The sequence below is a fragment of the Anomaloglossus baeobatrachus genome, chromosome 4 (genome assembly GCF_048569485.1).
Source record: "Anomaloglossus baeobatrachus isolate aAnoBae1 chromosome 4, aAnoBae1.hap1, whole genome shotgun sequence".
Classification (NCBI taxonomy): domain Eukaryota; kingdom Metazoa; phylum Chordata; class Amphibia; order Anura; family Aromobatidae; genus Anomaloglossus; species Anomaloglossus baeobatrachus.
Genome location: NC_134356.1, coordinates 370,809,044 through 370,828,807, shown reverse-complemented (window position 1 = coordinate 370,828,807; position 19,764 = coordinate 370,809,044). Strand labels below are relative to the sequence as shown.

General features: G+C 42.1%; 1 protein-coding gene across 2 annotated transcripts in view; it reads left to right on the top strand.

The window, feature by feature from the left end:
• PUS7 (pseudouridine synthase 7) overlaps positions 1–19,764 on the top strand; it is an 85,145-nt gene that overhangs the window by 11,054 nt on the left and 54,327 nt on the right. For both annotated transcript variants that reach the window (XM_075345170.1, XM_075345171.1), the window contains exons 2-4: positions 2,945–3,317; positions 19,024–19,108; positions 19,186–19,287. In XM_075345170.1, the coding sequence (XP_075201285.1) occupies positions 2,945–3,317; positions 19,024–19,108; positions 19,186–19,287 (560 nt within the window). The remainder of the gene's footprint in view (positions 1–2,944; positions 3,318–19,023; positions 19,109–19,185; positions 19,288–19,764) is intronic.

Genomic DNA, 19,764 nt, shown 5'->3' with positions numbered 1-19,764 from the left:
CAAAGCTCCCTTCCTGGTGTTTCACCAGGACAAGGTGGTTCTGCGTCCGGTTCCGGAATTTCTCCCGAAGGTGGTATCCCCCTTTCATCTCAATCAGGATATCTCCTTACCTTCTTTTTATCCTCATCCAGTTCACCAATGTGAAAAGGATTTGCACTTGTTAGATCTGGTGAGAGCACTCAGACTCTACATTTCTCGTACTGCGCCCCTGCGCCGCTCGGATGCACTCTTTGTCCTTGTCGCTGGCCAGCGTAAAGGGTCACAGGCTTCCAAATCAACCCTGGCTCGGTGGATCAAGGAGCCAATTATCGAAGCTTACCGTTCGGCTGGGCTTCCGGTTCCCTCAGGGCTGAAGGCCCATTCTACCAGAGCCGTGGGCGCATCCTGGGCTTTGAGGCACCAGGCTACGGCTCAGCAGGTGTGTCAGGCGGCTACCTGGTCGAGCCTGCACACTTTCACGAAGCACTATCAGGTGCATACCTATGCTTCGGCGGATGCCAGCCTAGGTAGACGAGTCCTTCAGGCGGCGGTTGCCCACCTGTAGGAAGAGGCCGTTTTACGGCTCTCTTACGAGGTATTATTTTACCCACCCAGGGACTGCTTTTGGACGTCCCAATTGTCTGGGTCTCCCAATAGAGCGACAAAGAAGAAGGGAATTTTGTTTACTTACCGTAAATTCCTTTTCTTCTAGCTCTAATTGGGAGACCCAGCACCCGCCCCTGTTTTTTTGTGTACACATGTTCATGTTGAATGGTTTCAGTTCTCCGATATTCCTTCGGATTGAAGTTACTTTAAACCAGTTTATAATTCTTTTTCCTCCTTCTTGCTTTTGCACCAAAACTGAGGAGCCCGTGGGAGCACGGGGGGTGTATAGGCAGAAGGGGAGGGGCTTAACACTTTTGAGTGTAATACTTTGTGCGGCCTCCGGAGGCATAGCCTATACACCCAATTGTCTGGGTCTCCCAATTAGAGCTAGAAGAAAAGGAATTTACGGTAAGTAAACAAAATTCCCTTCTTCTTCCTGCTGTTTTAAAGCGTTATGTGGTCGTTAAGGAGTTAATATACAACACCAGGCGATCAAAACATAGCATATACCCAAAAGTGGTGTAATTAAAAGCATTGGCTCAAGACCGGAAAAATAACCCCTCACACAGGCCCAGATCCCGAAAAATGAGAACACTACGGGTCTCGGAAAATAACAACAAAGGTGCAATTTTTTTTTTTTTTTTTTTACAAATTTCTGACAGATTTTTTTTTTCTACCCCATAGATAAAAGTAAAACTATATGCCGTATTTTTCGGACCATAAGACGCACTTTTTTTCCTCCAAATTTGGGAGGAAAGTGTGGGGTGCGTCTTATGGTCTGAAGCTGCGGGATAGGGAGCTGTGGGGAGTCAGCGCTATGCAGTGGGATCACAGTCGGCAGGGAGGGTCGCTGCTGCAGGATGCCGGCTGCTGGAGAAACCACGTGTGCCCGCTGCTTAAAGTCAGTGAATATTCATTAGCTGCTCCCCGCCCACCTCTCTCTGCAGTCAGCGGGGGTGAGGAGCAGCTAATGAATACTTGTTTAATGTAAACAGCGGTCACACGTGGGTTCTCCAGCCCCCGGCTTCCTGCAGCGGCTGGGGAGACTGTGTGTCCGCTGTGTAGGAGGCAGGAGCAGGGTGCCGCTGCAGTCATGTCTGGCCCGGGGGAAGTGCAGATCACTGCAGTGTCCGGGGCCAGAGTACAGCATACCATCACAGCACAGCCGCAGTCTCTGTGCTGAGGGCTCACATTACTTTCATTTTGCTCCTGCTGCCTTTACACTAGAAACAGTCTCACGTAGCTGACAAGGACCTACAGGGATGTAATGCAGAGGGGTGGCCAGAACGGCACAGAACAGCACAGTGCCCGCCTCTTCATTACATCACTGCAGGTCCTTGAGATATGGGAGACTTTGCTTGTAACGCCAGGACCAAACTGAAGCATGGTGAGCATCACAACAGTAAAAGTAAGGCAATAAATAATATAGTATATAAAGGCATTACTGTACACCTGGATGGGGTTGGATCATATATATATATATATATATATCTCTCTATATCTTTGCACACACATACACGCACACACACTATATTACTATATACACACAGACACACACACATTATATACACACACACACACACACTATAACTATACACACACAATCCAGGTTGGAGGATCACACACATAATAATGGGGAACATACATATTCCACGATGGGGGCCATATATACCTGGAAGGTACCCAGAATGGAGGATATGAGGACAGAATTTGGGGATATTATTACCTCAGTAACACTGTCAGCAGTAAAATAACAGTGTGTCATGACCACATTCTTTTACTTTAATTTTATTTTTTTCTATTTTTTCCTCCTCTAAAACAAGGGTGCGTCTTATAGTCCAGTGCGTCTTATAGTCCGAAAAATACGGTACATGTTTGATATCTACGACATCGTACTAACCTTGGGAATATTGGCCAGTAGTTTTTTGTATATATAGTGAACATGGTAAATAAAAACGTTAAAAACATTTGTAGAATTGCACTTTTTTTGGCAATTTCTCCCCACTTTGAATGTTTCCTGTTTTCTAGTACACTATATGGTAAAATGAATGTCATACAAAAGTACCACTCATCCCGCAAAAAAATAAGCCCTTAGATTGCTATATAGACTGAAAAGGATGAAATGGTTAAAGCATGACACACCAAAGAGTAAAAAAAAGTGGCGAAAATTTGATAAGACATTAAAAAAAAAAATCCGCAAGTAAACAAAGGTGCCGAATTTCTGCAGCGTCAAACTCAACTAATACTGATCGTGGGAACTTATCCTAAGGCCCAAATGAAAAACAAGAAAATTCGCAATGCATGAATGAGTTGGGCTCTTATTATTCTGTAAAGAATTTTTCTTTCTTTTATCCACCAGATTTATTTAAGAAGTTCCACAGTGCCTTCCAAACTATGGAGTCCGTTGAAATGACAACAATTTCACTAAAGCGCCACCTTACATCTGAAGACCACGTTATCGATGAAGCCAAGAGACAAAAGCTTTCAGAAAATGATGACTCCGTCACCGGGCTTCAGGAAACTGTTCTTCAAACCAAAGAAGCCATACCAACAGAGACTGTTGCTGACGAGAATGGTGAAAGTGAAGAGGAGGAACTCTTGGAGGGGGAGCCGGATGATGGGGATCCTGAAAGCTTTTCTGATATGATGAAACATGGATTGACTGAACTTGATGTTGGGATCACCAAATTTGTGAGCGCTCATGAAGGTTTCTCTGGAATCTTGAAGGAAAGGTAACGTCATTGCTATACTGTATGCTGCTCTTGAGATATAAGTGTGAATTACTCACCTTTTCAGTAGCCAGTACACTCATTCTCCCCTCTTTCTTGTGTCTTTAATGAACCTTTAGCGTTTCATAGGTTGAAAAAAGACACAAGTCCATCAATTTCAACCTATAACCTAAGCTGTTGATCCAGAAAAAGCCAAAAATTCCAAGAGGTAGATTCTGATTGCCCCATGGTGGGGAAGTATTCATTCACATCTCCACATATAATCGGATTAGTTCTGTAATATTATATTCCTCAAGAAAGGCTTCCAGGCCCTCTAACTTTTTAGTGAATTGACCATTACAACATATTGTGGTAGAGAGGTCCAAAATCTCACTGCACTATCAGTAAAGTGTCACGGTCAGAATGACGACGATGATGATGAGACTCAAAGGATCTCTCGAGATCCGGCTGCTGTTTCTAATTAAAATGTCATGAGTGCACTTAGAGATTAAATAACTAGACAGCAAGTTAGTTACATCTATCTCCATGACTGGCTCTTAACCAAGTGTACTTTTTATTGTTTGAAAGAAACTCTAGACCAAGCAGTAAGGGGGTGTAAACAAAAGTTTTAGTCCAATCAAGTATCGCAGGTCAGGGCTTCATGACGTAGAGAGATCTACACATTCTCCTTGGATTGGTCAGTCCTGGCTCCAGGAATTTCTTTTGTCCATCTGTCTTGGGTGTAGAACAGGAAATAGCAGCCATCTTTACAATTACATGTGCTGGTATATACTGTGTCTAAGGAAAATACACTGAATATGCAATATACATATATACATGTTAGTAAGAAACAAAAGCATTCACAAATGTGTGTTAGTTCACATCTACTGAACTATATAACTGAGTCTATGAAATGGCTGAATTAAGTATTTTTGGATACTCAATTCTTTATCCTCAACAGTCCCCCCTAAAGACTTACTTCTGCCATTTCTAAATTCTAAGGGTACTGTGTTCCCTTAGGAAGAGAGGTAGAAAGATCTGTTGAAAAACCTGCCTAACTGAACGTTGAAACATGGGCGGAAAGGGGTTTTCTTCACCGGTTTGAGACCAAGGACTCCTAGGCGAGTCCTCACCCTTTGTAGTTGGACTTCCCCATGTCTCAAGGTTCTCTAAGTCCTCTCTTCTAACTGTTCTGGCAATGCTGGTCTAAGACTGTACAGGGTTTTCTGAAAAGGATAAGTATGAGCAGAACGCTCAGTGCAGCTCTGGTTGATTAACCCTTCTACAATGCGAGGTGTGGATCCATAGATGTTTCTGTGGTTGGATCAGCTCATCTAGTGTTGACTCATGGCTCTTTCTCGCCTGTCGTTTAAGATCAATCAGTCTCCTGACTGGAGACCATATGCTAATAGCTCTGATTTAAGATCTGGAATTGGAGAATACACCTGTTTATCACACTATTCAGTCAATTATATAAAAATATACATGTCTATGCTAAACCAAAAAACATCTTACATAAAGACCTGCTTATTGCAAAAAGAAAACAAAACATATACATTTTATACACGATTTACTAGTTTCCACTTTTCTATAAAATATACACTTTTTGTAAACACATTTTTCTTTACATACCACCTTCATGTGCTTCTCAGCAATAATGTCGTTTTCTGCACTGAAATGCCTCTGACCAAACCTGGAGAGAGGGATTTACACAACACGCACAGACTTGCATACAACGTGCTCATGATATACATCTATAATCAGTTTGCAGTCTCTAAGAATGGGTAGAGCAGGTGCAGGGTGTTTCTACGGACTCTTTACAGTTTTTTTTCTCACTTCGTTCTAGGCACATGTCTTACAAGACTGGGTGAGTCTGCCCACCTGGGTACTGAACCCGGTGTCACCAAAGCACACACTGACAATTGTCTTTCACAGATGTTACCTGGGCCATCATTAAGAAGAGCTCTCATGGCAGAGAAAGCTTACCACCCTTTGTCCACAGACCTTCCTCAGTCACTGGCTCCCTGCATGTCACACTCCATTCCTTGTTGTATCGCTTGTTCCTGTAGGGTTTTAAGAACACAAGGAGTGACAGAAGTCACTGACGTGACCGGTGTCACCAAGGCATGGTCGTTATTGGTGAAAGACTCTCAACTCTAGGCCCGTTCACTGCTTCTTGGTCAGCTGCACCTGTGCGAGGATCTCCATCCGAATCCATCAGCTCAGATCTAGACTTTCTCTTCAGCATACCTAATTCATTTGACAACAGGAAAAAATCTATAACCTACATACACCTCTAAAGACTCTTACCCACTCCTGTTCTACCCATCAAGAGAGGCATTAATGCATCACTGTCTCCTGTATCAATAGGATTGGAGGGAGTGGTCGAATTTAGACTACCTCATGTGCTGTAAACAGCAGCATATCCAGTGCAGAATCGACCACCATCTGGTTTCATCTATAAAAACAAAAACTAAAAAAATATACATTAGATCATTCTTATAACTTCATCTCTGATCATAATACAGTTAGTGGTCATCTATACTTCACATGACTGAGAATACTAAATAAATAAACAAACAAATAAACATATAAGACAAGACTTTCCTATTTCAATTAACAGATATACCTCATAGTAATCTAATAAACATAGCCTGTGGGAAAAAGGTCAGCTTCAAAACCTATCTAATATGCCTATTGCACCCTCGAAGAAACTGGAGAATATAATTAATACCTTATTCCCCCCTTGTTTAATTGTTTATTTACCAATATGGCAAAATTCAGCGTTTTTATACTGGTATTCCCTAAAAGAAAAAACTAAAACAGCAGGTAATAAATTAGCTACATACTAAAACTTAAAAAGAACAAACACTGAAAATAACGTATATCTCACAACAATATACATTACTGGGAAATTTTAAAACCTTACAATAAACACTGTATCCATAAAGAAAAGAAAAACCTTTCATAGTAGAAACAACTGAGACATGATGAAATGACAGCTGTGACTAGTCGACTAACCTGCAAAAATATATGAATTGTTTAGAAATAATCGTAAAAACAGAAAAGGTAATAGAGTCACAAAATAAAAATATATTGTTCAAATAAATCGCCATTAAAAACAAAACAACACAAATTATATCGCACATCCCATGAAATCTAATATTCCCTATTCCGGTATAAGCAGTAAACTAAAAATGGGAAATCCTGAACTCTAAGGGTTAAACTAAACTTACGTCACTATTGGGGAAAGACACATTTCATTCTTATCTCTGACTTTATCAATTCAGTAAAAAAATTTCACTTATCTTTGACTTGCATATACTGGATAGCTGAGTAAACAAATATACAATTTATACTTATTCAAATGTGTTAGTCATTTATACCACAGAACACCTCCCACCGGGGATGGGTGGAGAGTCTTAGACAAAGAGCCATTGCGAGGGGTGTGGCTTATGAGGTGTACTGCCATCAGTGGGTGTAGCAAGACGGCTGCCACAGGAAATACCAGGCACCTGACTTCCGGGTGTAGCATCCATGTTGTGACTCCCTGGGTGTACTGGGAGTGGCTGGAACTACGTAGTAAACCAGGGATACTTTTAGTGCCTGTAAATTTGCATTCCAGCATACAAAGGAGAGATTTGATTAGCACCAGATATGATGACTTCTAGAGAAGAACAATGAGGCACCGCTAGAGAAAATCATTTAGTGATTCTACAAACAGCAACACGCAGTGAATAGGGTCTTTGTCCTCCAGTATACTCTCACTGGAGATTAATCTGAACTTCAATACATGGGTTGCAGCCTGCCATCTAGTGGTAGTCCAACGATTTTACACAACTTTTTGCAATCTTTTATATTTTTTCCGTTTTTTGTAACTAGGGCGACAGCGTTCTCAGCTCCTACTAAAAACAACATATTTATCTTTTGAACAGAGTATACAGTGCTCTAATTGGACCGGCCGTTCCAACGGAGTCCTTTCTCGCCTCGTCCGCGTTTGTAATGCGCCGACAGTGACTTGCGTCTAATACGCAGGAGAATCCGCTAACTCCAGCACCCTTAACTTAACTAAAATGAAATCCTTTCCCGTCTCGTCTGCTATGCAAACAGTGACTTGCGCCTGAACCGCAGGGGAATACGCTAATTCCACTTTAAGTTAACAGAACCCTTCCCGCCTCGTTTAGTATCTATCCAACATTCAATATTCAATATTTAATATCTAACAAACAGTGGCTGTGTCATCCGCAACAGAGGGGAATCGCTAGTTCTCATACTTCTGTTCAAAAACAAACAATTTAAAAAGACTGAAAAATGCATGAACCCGTTAATTTCTCTCTAATCCAAACCAAAATAACACTTGTTTTTCTTTCAAATCATTACAACTCTGTTTGCTTTACTATATATACAAAGGCTGCAGCCATCTCCTGTATGTTACCCCACTGACCCCTCCTTTCTCCTCACTGCAAAGAGCTGCGCTGTTTTGACCACCGGTCTCTGCCTCTTCACTCCTTCACCCCCCCTTGCTTCCTGCTCTCTTCTGTTCTCAGCGAAAAAATGCAGGCTGTGTAATTCGATCTCCGCTCTGTCTCTGTCTCAAGCAGCCGGTGAGCAATGGCCAACACACACTGACCCCCCCCTTCTCCTCCACAGAACAAAGACAGCAGCTGCGTCTGTGTGGGCTCTATCAACCCCCCTTCTTTCTAACACACACAAACTTTCCTCCCTGCTGCCCTCTTAGCAAAAGAACGTAGCTGCGTGAGCGAGTGACCCCCCACCTTTTTCTTGCTTTCCTCTTAGTGGAGAAATGCAGGGACGTAGAGTTGCAGTCTGTCCCTGCCCAAGTAGCTAGTGGGGGACTGACCCCCCTCCTTTTTGTGTAAGAGACTGCAGGCACGCTGGGCTTCTCTCCACCATTTCTATAGCTGTCTGCTCAGACAATTAACTCTCCGAGAACCAAACAGAGTAATCACAAGCCTGATTAACCATACACCTATATACAATTCAACAGCTACTCAAAAAGCCCCCCATTTCTACCTTACTTACAGCTCAGAAATACAGACAGCCGGATCCTTTAAAACCTACACCTAGCCCCTATGGGAGCTGGGTCCTTCTAGCTCACCGGCGAGTGACAGTCACACCGTTAGGTCTCCGGTGCACTACCATTCTCCGGACTAGTGACCACCCCCTTTCGCCAGGTGTCTCTCGATCCACAGGTAAAACAGCACACACAATGTATATGATGCTTACCGTGAAACGGAGGGCGATCAATCCTATCGAGCGACACCTGGATACTTGTGGAGTAGCCCCCAGACGTCCGGAAAATGGAAGCTCTGACTCACCCTTCTCGGTGGCCCCACACTTGGCGCGCCAACTGTCACGGTCAGAATGACGATGATGATGAGACTCAAAGGATCTCTCGAGATCCGGCTGCTGTTTCTAATTAAAATGTCATGAGTGCACTTAGAGATTAAATAACTAGACAGCAAGTCAGTTACATCTCTCTCCATGACTGGCTCTTAACTAAGTGTACTTTTTATTGTTTGAAAGAAACTCTAGACCAAGCAGTAAGGGGGTGTAAACAAAAGTTTTAGTCCAATCAAGTATCGCAGGTCAGGGCTTCATGACGTAGAGAGATCTACACATTCTCCTTGGATTGGTTAGTCCAGGCTCCAGGAATTTCTTTTGTCCATCTGACTTGGGTGTAGAACAGGAAATAGCAGCCATCTTTACAATTACATGTGCTGGTATATACTGTGTCTAAGGAAAATACACTGAATATGCAATATACATATATACATGTTAGTAAGAAACAAAAGCATTCACAAATGTGTGTTAGTTCACATCTACTGAACTATATAACTGAGTCTATGAAATGGCTGAATTAAGTATTTTTGGATACTCAATTCTTTATCCTCAACAAAAGAATCTGCGTCTATGATGACTAAACAACCTTTCCTTTAAATATAGATGATACTCCCTTGTCAGTGTTGCAGGCCTGTGTGTTAACCCTAGAGCGCGCAACCATAGAAATCTACAATAGAAAACAAGTAACCTAGCAGGCCTGCGAGGCCCCAGGTATGCGTTCTAGGGTTAAAAGATCGTTAGAAAGATCTCTGTACTGTCCCTTCATATATTTGTACACTGTAGTGAGATCATTCATTTTTCCAAACTGAAGAAGTCCCAAGATTTATTACCGGTCTTATTATTGCAGCTCACCCATTCCCTGAATAACAAAAGTCCCATTTTTATACACCCACTCTTGTTAAGCTACAGTCATGGCCAAAAGAATTGGCACCCTTGAAATTGTTTCAGAGAATAAAGTATTTGTCCAAGTAAATTATTGCATTCACACGTTTTTGTTATACAGATATTTCCTTTGTGTGTATTGGAACAACAACAAAAAAAATAGATACATTGGATATAATTGCATACACAACCCCAAAAATGGTCCTGACAAAATTCTTGGCAACTTTCCAAAATTGTAGTCCACCACTTTGTTTCAAGCATGTGATGTTCCCTTCAAACTCACCTGTGGCAAGTAACGGGAGTGGGCAACATGAAATCACACCTGAAACCAAATAAAAAGGGAGAAGTTGACTCCATCTTTGCATTTTAAGCATGTTAAACAAAGAGACGAGAACTATCTTTGGACTTGAGAACCAATTGTTGTAAAGTATCAAAAATCTCAAGGTTACAAGTCCATTTCCAGAGATCTTGTTGTTCCTTTGTCCATGGTGTGCAACATAATCAAGAAGTTCACAACACATGTCACTGCAGGTAATCTCCCTAGACAATAACGGCAAAGAAAAATTGATGAATGGTTGTAACACCGGATAATCCGGATGATGGATAAGCAGCCTAATCAACTTCCAAAGAAATTCATCCTGTCCTGCAGGCTCAGGGTGCATCAGTGTAAGTCAAAACCATATAATTTGTATCTAGAATAGAGGATATACTACCATATAACCATGAAAATCCTCTAAAAAAAAAAAACAATTTTATTAAATATTCATTAAAATACTCCCAATCTAAAATCTTTGGGGTCATACCCAGTAGTTAAACACTAGACAAAAAGTCGTGATTGTGAATAGTGTATAAGGTCCTAAAAATAGGGCAGTAGGCCAAGGGCGTGCGCCCCCCGTTCGTGATTTTTAGGGGGTATCGCAATATGGAATGGAGGGACCTAGTATTCCCTAATGTTTATCCCTACCTGGCAACGGAGGTGAATACACCTTAAAGTTTTTGGGTGCCCCCGTTCCTCGGTGGCTAGCCCTAAATGCCCCTGTCACTATTCCTGGCCTATAACCACCACCAGTGCATTGTGTTGGAGTGATTAAGTGGTCATGCGTCAAAAGTCCTACGTCAAGACCTTATATAAATCAAACACAGATATTGTACATCACCAGTATTCCAGTTATATAGTTTCAAACACTATCCGCCCTCAATCATTAATTCAGCTAGTACATCATATTGTTGAGGGAGATATCAAAGGAATTTCTGGGGAGATGGGGAAAAAAAAAAGGTCTTGACAGAAGGTATGATAGGCCCAACTGTCCTAGTACTTATCTTGCCAGGACTGTTATTACTCCCATTGCTCCCGACGCGTTTCTCCCCAATATAGCGTGGTTCATCAGGGGAGATGTAAATTGCAAGTTGTCACTATCCAAATTAGGCAATCAATCTCATGCTTCCATATGTCCTTCCTATAATTAGGTCGTTTTCAGTTACCCTGTGGGGGTCCGGCTGCTGTCCTGGATTACCCCGTCACGTGCTGATTGTAATGGTGAAAATCTCCTCCCAGATCAACAATGCATCATAAGGGAGGGTCTGAAAACAGTGAGTGCTTGGAATAGCAGCGTTTCATTGACGCATGACCACTTAATCACCCCAACACAATGCATTGGTGGTGATTATAGGCCAGGAATAGTGACGGGCATTTAGGGCTAGCCACCGAGGAACGGGGGCACCCAAAAACTTTAAGGTGTATTCACCTCCGTTGCCAGGTAGGGATAAAAACATTAGGGAATACTAGGTCCCTCCATCCCATATTGCGATACCCCCTAAAAATCACGAACATGGGGCGCACGCCCTTGGCCTACTGCCCTATTTTTAGGACCTTATACACTATTCACAATCGCGACTTTTTGTCTAGTGTTGAACTACTGGGTATGACCCCAAAGTTCTTAGATTGGGAGTATTTTAATGAATATTTAATAAAATTGTTTTTTTTAGAGGTTTTTCATGCATCAGTGTAAGGCCTCTTTCACACACGTTTTTTACTGACGTGATAAAGGTGCATATGTCCCTCCGTGTGCTGTGATTTTGGCACACTTGTAATCTGTGTTCTATCCATGATAATACATGTGGATCAAACACTTATACTCACCTGTCCATGGTGCTGAAGTATCCCACGATGCTGTGTCCAGCCGCTGTTGTCCCGCCCCACCTGCAGCTACTTCTGGGTCGACAGTGCATATGTATGAGCATAATTAGCCGGCCTGGAAGCAGGAGACAGCAGCGGCTGGAGACAGCAGCGGCTGGAGACAGCAGCGGCTGGAGACAGCAGCGGCTGGAGACGGGTGAGTTTTAAAAAGCTTTTTATTTTAAATCTACGTGATTTTTCTGGTACGTGTTTCACAGATCACACCATTGTATGGTCTGGGATGTCAGTGATGCCAGAAAACAACGGACTTGTCTCCGTGTGGAGCACACGGACACGAGTGTACGTTGCACGGAAACATGTCAGTGAGAAATCACTGATATGTGCGCCGACCCATTGATTATAATGGGTCTGTGTATGTCCATGATTCTGGTACTTATAAAAACTGCAACATATGTACCAGAATCACTGACGTCTGAAACAGGCCTAAGTGCGAACTATCTGGTGGCATTTAAATGAAGTGATACACTATGGCAGGAGATCCATGGGGACGCCACTGCTGACACAAAGATATAATAAAGGTCAGGATGCAGTTTACCAAAATGTACGTGATTAACCAAAATTCTTCTGGGTAAGTGTATCGTGGACAGATAAGACCAAGATTGATAGACTTTTTTGGTAAAGCACATCATTCTACTATACAAAAAGAAAGTAATTAAGGCCTCACCGTGTAAAGATTAGAACAAATGGTCGGGTTCATACCTTCATGGGACTCTAGCCAGAAATCGCCCAAACCATGGGCTTAATGCAATCAAAGTCAAGAGATGGCGAATCCGTTAAAAGAGTTTGTTGTAATAAAATTAAAGTCCGATAATAATGGGAATACAAGTTTCTATGTGTTTCTTGCTCTGTGCCCTTAGTCAATGACATTGCTTTATGGGACCTTCCTTAAAACACATGCTGCAACCAATCGCAAAACAAATATGCAAAAGATTTCTTTACAAAGTTTTTAGCACATATTTCCACCATATAAATTTAATAAATATATAGACTATCATTTCGATCATTTCTTTCGTATAATTACTATTAACAAAAGGCCTCTCTCAAATATATTTTTTTTTGCTCAATCTCCTACTTGCCCAAGTTTATCAACCCTTTGTAATCCAAAAAATGCAAATTCATTCAAACTGCCTCCATGCTGCTCAACAGTGTTTAACCGCTCCTGAGTAAGATGCATTCCTACTATTAAAGGGAACCTGTCACCAGTTTTTTGCCCTATAACCTGCGGCCAGCACCACTGGGCTCTTATATGTAACATGTTATTATTCTCTAAATAAGAGCCCAGTCCGCTGGGTATAACATAAAAACACGTGTCGGCATTGAGGTCCTGCGCAGGCGCACTACAATGCTGGCGCATGTGTATGACGTAGAAGCGCAAGACAAAACAATCACTGATCTCGGGGAGACCAGCCTGAGAAAACACTGCCAGCAGCCAGCGAAGGCGCTCAACACAGGGACATCCTAGGTGCATTGCCCCCCCTGGGAAGTATGGAAATCAAAAAAGGTCTGTGGAGCCTCTGTTAGGAGTCTCGACACGGAAAATAGCCAGATATTCCTCCGGGAAGGACCTAGGAGTGGCTCTTTTTAGGAGACCACCATAGAGAAAACACTGCCGGCAGCCAGCGAGGTTGCTCATCACAGTGAAATCCTAGGTGCATTGCACCCTGGGAAGTATGCAAAAACACTGGCTGCTGGCAGTGTTTTCTCTGGCTGGTCTCCCCGAGATCAGTGATTGTTTTGTCTTGTTGGTCTACTAGGCATTGCTCCCACCTGGCCAGAATCCTCCTCCACACTGATGAGGGGCAATACCCCGAAACAGCTGTCTGTGGATGGATATCTGGCCTTGGTATTTCCCTTGTCATATCTTTAAACTTGTCAAGAGCTGGATATTGACTAAAAGGGCCACTTAATATGGGGGTTATGGTGGTCTCCTAAAAAGAGCCACTCCTTGGCTAGGTCCTTCCTGGAGGGATATCTGGCTATTTTCCGTGTCGAGACTCCTAACAGAGGCTCCACGGACCTTTTTTGATTTGTATGACGTAGACTCGTCATGCACCGTGGCTTCAGAATAAGGAAGACAAAGATGGCCGAAAGGGGAGGCGCCGCTCCCGGAGAACTAAGCCACCCATCCGACCGTTGTGCACCGGAGCGACCTTCTAGGTGAGTATTATAAAGTGTTTTTTATGTTATACCCAGCGGTCTTGGGCTCTTATACACAGCATATTAGAATGCTGTATATAAGAGCCCAATGTTGGTGGCCTCAGCTTATAGGGCGAAAAACTGGTGACAGGTTCCCTTTAATGTTAGAAATGTGTTCACTAATTCTACGTTTTAATTTACAAGTAGTGCATCCTATATAATTAATTTCACAACTTTTACAATAAATACAATAGACTACATGAGTAGTATCACCGTTTATGAAGCTAGAAATTTATTACCCTTTTATAGTTTTTGTTATACGTGCAAACATTACATTTTGTCCCTGCATATTTGAAAAAAACCCTGTACATGAAATCAATGTGCTATCTTTTTTGGGGGGCATTGTATAGGTCTTTGGGTCCTGATATAATATGGGAATATATCTTTCTAGTATTTTAATATTGCTAAACCTGTGCGAGAGGTGACTGGCCAAAAAAAAAGTTCATTTGAGAGAGGCTTTTTGGATAAAAAGTTGATAGCTCATTCCTTTTGGATATTTACTATCGAAATGATACTCTATATATTAATTTATATGGTGTAAATATGTGCTAAAAACTTTGTAAAAAAAAAAAAAAAAAACTTTTTGTTTTGTGATTTGGTGCAACATGTGTTTTAAAGGGAACCTGTCAGCAGAAATTTCGCAATAAACCTAAAAGATTCCCCTTCTGCAGCTCCTGGGCTGAATTCTAGAAAGGTTCCTGTTGCTATTGTGACGCCTTTGAGACCTAAATAAATACTTTATAAAGTCTTACCTTTTTGTATGCAAATGTTTTTTTATGGTCACGGGGGCGGACTGTCTTGCGTCCATTATTCGCCCTCCTGCCGCTTTACGCCGTCCCCCATCGCTCATTCCACAACTGAGGACGCCGCCCAGTGCTCCAGAGGTTTTGCGTATGCCCAGTGGCACTATCGCGGTCATTAGCACTGTGTAAAGCGTGACTGTTGGTGAGGTGATTGCGCAGACGCGAGATTATGGGAGGCGCTGTGATTGTCATCAGCAGCGTCATCCAAGTACCCGCCCATAATCTCGTGCCCGCGCTTTTCCCTCTGCCTCCACCGTTATCCACAAGCGCTGGCCATATGAACCCACGTCACCTATTACCCTTCTTTCCCTGGAGCAGGAAATAGATGGGAGGAGCAGCACACCATCGATCATAACCGCATAACGGTGGAGGCAGAGGGAAAAGTGCAGGCACGAGATTATGGGCGGGTACTTGGATGACGCTGCTGATGACAATCACAACGCCGCCCATAATCTCACGCCTGCGCAATAACCTCACCAGCGGTCACGCTTTACACAGTGCTAAGTCCGGCGATAGTGTCACTGGGCATGCGCGAGACCTTGGGAGCACTGGGCGGTGTCCTCAGGTATGGAAATGAGCAATGGGGGACGGTGTAAAGCAGCTGGAGGGCGAATAATGGACGCAAGACAGTCCGCCCCCGTGACCATAAAAAAACATTTGCATACAAAAAGGTGAGACTTTATAAAGTATTTATTTAAGTCTCAAAGGGGGCACAATAGCAACAGGAACCTTTCTAGAATGCAGCCCAGGAGCTGCAGAAGGGGAATCTTTTAGGTTTATTGCAAAATTTCTGCTGACAGGTTCCCTTTAAGGAAGGTTCCATAATGGAATGTATAATGAGTCATTGACTAAGGGCGCATTGTGCCAGAATCGCATAGAAACTTGTATTCCCATTATTATGGGGTTTTAATTTTATTGCAACAGTAAACTTTTTTTTAAGGGATTCGCCATTTCTTGATTTTGATCACATCATTTTACTGTTAAACAAAAATGGAATGAGGCCTACAAAGGAAAGAGCACAGTACCTACAGTTAAGTATGGTGGAAGTTCAAAGATGTTTTGGGGTTGTTGTGCTGTCTTTGGCACTGGGTGCTTTGACTGTGTTCAAGGCATAATGAAATCTGAAGATTACCAAATAATTTTGGGTCACAATGTAACGGCCAGTGTCAAATGCTGAGTTTGCATCCTGGGTCTTTGGGCTTCCCACAAGACAATGATCTCAAACATACTTCAAGAAGCACACAGAAACGGATGGAAACAACACGCTGCAGAGTTCTGAAGTGGCAGCAGTGAGTCTGAATTTAAATCTCATTTAGAACCTGTGGGGAAATCCTAAAATTGCTGTTGGGTGAAGACACCTTCAAGTTTGAGAGACCTGGAGCAGTTTGCAAAAGAAGAGTGGTCCAAAATTCTGCATGAGAGGTACAAGAAGCTTGTTGATGGTTATAGGAGGCGATCAATTGCAGTTATTTACTTCAAAGTGTGTGCAACCAAATATTAAGTTGAGGTGCCAACAATTTTGTCTAGCGCATTTTGCATCTTTTGTGTGAAATTGTTGCCAATGTATGTAAAGCGCTGTGGAATTATTAGCGCTATATAAATTAATAATTTAATAATAATAATTTTATGTCCAATTTGCCTTTTTTCTTTTTTTGTTATGTTTCTTATTTTCCTGGTAGTTCTTTTCTTTGTGTGTGTGTTCCTATACACACAAAGGAAGTTAAACTTGTATAACAAAACATATGTAATTGCAATAATTTTCTGGGGAAATGTTTCATTATCTGGAGCACTTTCAAGGGTGCCAACATTTTTGGTCATGACTGTATGTTCTTAAAATAAAGTTTGGGGATCTGATTTATAAGTGTACACAGTATTCTGAATGTGGCCGCATTAGTGACTATAGAGGCAAAATAACGTTAAGAGCATCTGTATCTCTTTTTAATTTATCCCATGATTTTGTTAGCCTTTCCTGCAGCTGCCTGGCACTGCTCACTAAAATTGAGTTCGCTATCCACCATTCACCCAAGTCTTTTCCATTGATGAAGAGAAACCAAGGGAAAAAAAATTGTGAAAACATACCCTGCTGTAACTATCCCAACTGGGTACACCTTGGCGTTGGTGGGATAGCTTTATGCTTTTTTTGATCAAAAAACAGTGTTTACTAAGTACCCTATGTTTATATGCACTATGCTTTTATTTAGTTACAGCAGGGTATGTTTTCACAATTTTTTTTTTCCCTTGGTTTCTCTTTGTCTTATGGCCAGTGTGAACATGAGCTCACAAGCTCCATGTGTATCATCTCATACTCCAGCTCACTTTTTCGTTTTTTTGTTCTTTTCCATTGATAGTTTTATTATTTGGAACCTAATTATACATTTATTTATTTTTTTCCTTAGCCCAAATGCATCTTATATTTATCTATGTTAAAACTCAATTACCATTTCTCAAAAGAGGGCACAATACTGACCACTGTAGAGCTTCACTCTTAATTGTGACACATTAATAACCAGCATCTGCATCTTATCAGTGAGCCACTTGTTAGTTCACTAAAGCTATGTGCGCACACTAAGGATTTATCCCTCCAGCAAAAAATGCACCTTCTGGCAGAGGATCGCACCTACTTGCGGAAAAAAAACGCATGCGGTTACCGCGTTTTGCCTGCGGTTTTGTCCCTGCGGTTCTTTAACATTGTCAATGGCAAAGCACGGGGAAAAATGCAGACAAGAAGTTACATGCTACTTTTTGCTGCAGAAATTCTGCAGCAAAACCTGTAAGGAAAAAAGACGCAACGTGCACACAGTATTTTGGATTTCTCATAGACTTTGCTGGGGAAGGACTGCATGAAGCTTATGAACAAAAACTGCAGCAATTCTGCAGCAAAACTGCAGCAAATCTGCGGCAAAAAAACGCAGTGTGCGCACAGGGCCTTATACACACAATTCCCTAGTGCCATTGTTCTAATTTTATGTAAAATCCTTTTATGTGGCACTGTATCGTAATGCCTTTGAAGATGAGGGGTGCGTCTTAAAATCCGAATATAGCTTACCAGGGGGACTGTCTGTGTGGAGTTCAAGTGGCTGCGTGCGGTGGCTGCCTCTCTGTGCTGGTGGGCGGGCGACCTGCTGGCTGCCACTCTGTGCATGCGGGCAGGTCGCTGTGTGGCAGGTGTCCTAGTCTGTCCGCGATCCCAGTTTCAAATGATAGCGCCGGGAGTCAGCGCATGCGCAGATGGAGCTCTTGGATGAGAGCTCCATCTGCGCATGCTCTGCTCCAGGCGCCATCATTTGAACCGGGACTGCGGACAGACTGAGACACTCACCGCACCGGCCTGCTCCACGACTAACCCGCTGATGCCACTGACCCACCGCTGTCACTACTGACCCGCCACTGCTGACATCACTGAGCTGCCGCTGACGCTACTGACCCGCCGTCGCTGCCACCACGGACCCGCCGTGGCTGCCAGGACAACCTCTGCCTCCCGTGACCCCGCTTCACCACCACTGGTGCCCCCCTCCAGTAAGACAACACTGGAGTATAAGACGGACCCCATTTTTATTTTTTTACCTTTTTGTTATCTCTAAATTTGGGGTGAGTCTTATAATCCGGTGCGTCTTATAAAACGAAAAATTCGGTACATCTAATGTTGCTGTGTATCTTTGAGATTTCATTGCCTCGCGACACAAGTTGCTGGGTAGCCCTAGTCTTTACCTTTTGTAGGAGTAAAGGACTGCCATGTAAAAATCCAAAATGCCCCGTCCTTTCCCTCAGTAAGTTCAGGCAGAGGACAGTCAGGACACCCTTATACAACCTTGTGTTTGCCTAACCTCTATCTAATGAAATGAAGGGAATTTAAAAAAAAAAAAATCTGTATGACAAAAAGTGATTGTACGCTCAGTGCTCAAGGATAACTATTTGGCCAGCACATCATATACAGAATGTGAACTGGTATGTACCATTTATTATTGGACTCTATTTATTATTATTGGACTTTCTTTCTTTTGCCTACAAAAAAAACCCAAAACCTTTTGTACAACACAACATGTTTGTAGAGCTAAGAGATCCATTTTGCCAGCTACCTAGAAAAGCGAAGTAAATATCCATTTTTGTACAGGAAGCATACACATTACACAAGTAAAATTACTCCTTTCCATTTCTAGCATTGGTGGAATATAATGTAAGCAGGGCTTAGAAGACTACAAACATCATTATTTTGAAGAACTCTGACTAGTGAATGTATTTTTTTCCCCTCTTTATGCTATTTGTTATAATATTTTTTTTTCTATTTTAGATATTCTGATTTTGTGGTTCATGAAATAGGAAAAGATGGAAAGATCATTCACTTGAATGATTTATCAATTCCGGTAGATAAGGAGGTAACTCAATATTTTTTTTTATAGTTGCTTAGCATATTTTAAGTGTTGCTTACTAAATTGATTTTCCATCTCCATAGGATCCATCAGAAAACATTTATTCAGTTTTATCGGAGGATGAAAAGAAGCGTTTAGAAGACCTTCAGCTGTTTAAAAATAAAGAATCCAATGTAGCGATAGAGGTAATCTGTATTGTAGGGTGCCTGTACACTGGGCAGGGAGGTTATTCTCACTGACATCAGCCTTATTTGGCCTCTTATTAACCCCTTCAGCCCCCGGGCACTTTCCGTTTTTGTTTTTTGCTCCCCTTCTTCCGAGAGGCGTAACTTTTTTATTTTTCCATCAATCTTGCCATATGAGGGCTTGTTTTTTGCGGGACGAGTTGTACTTTTAAATGAAACCATAAGTTTTACCATATAGTGTACTGGAAAACGGCAAAAAAATTCCAAGTGCGGAAAAATTGCAAAAAAAAGTGGGATTGTACAATAGTTTTTGGGATATTTTATTCACCGTGTTCACTATATGGTAAAACTGATGTGTGGGTATGATGCCTCAGGTCGGTGCGAGTTTATAGACACCAAACATGTATAGGTTTACTTGTATCTAAGGGGTTAAAAAAAATTCACAAGCTTGTCCGAAAAACGTGGCGCACGTTTTGC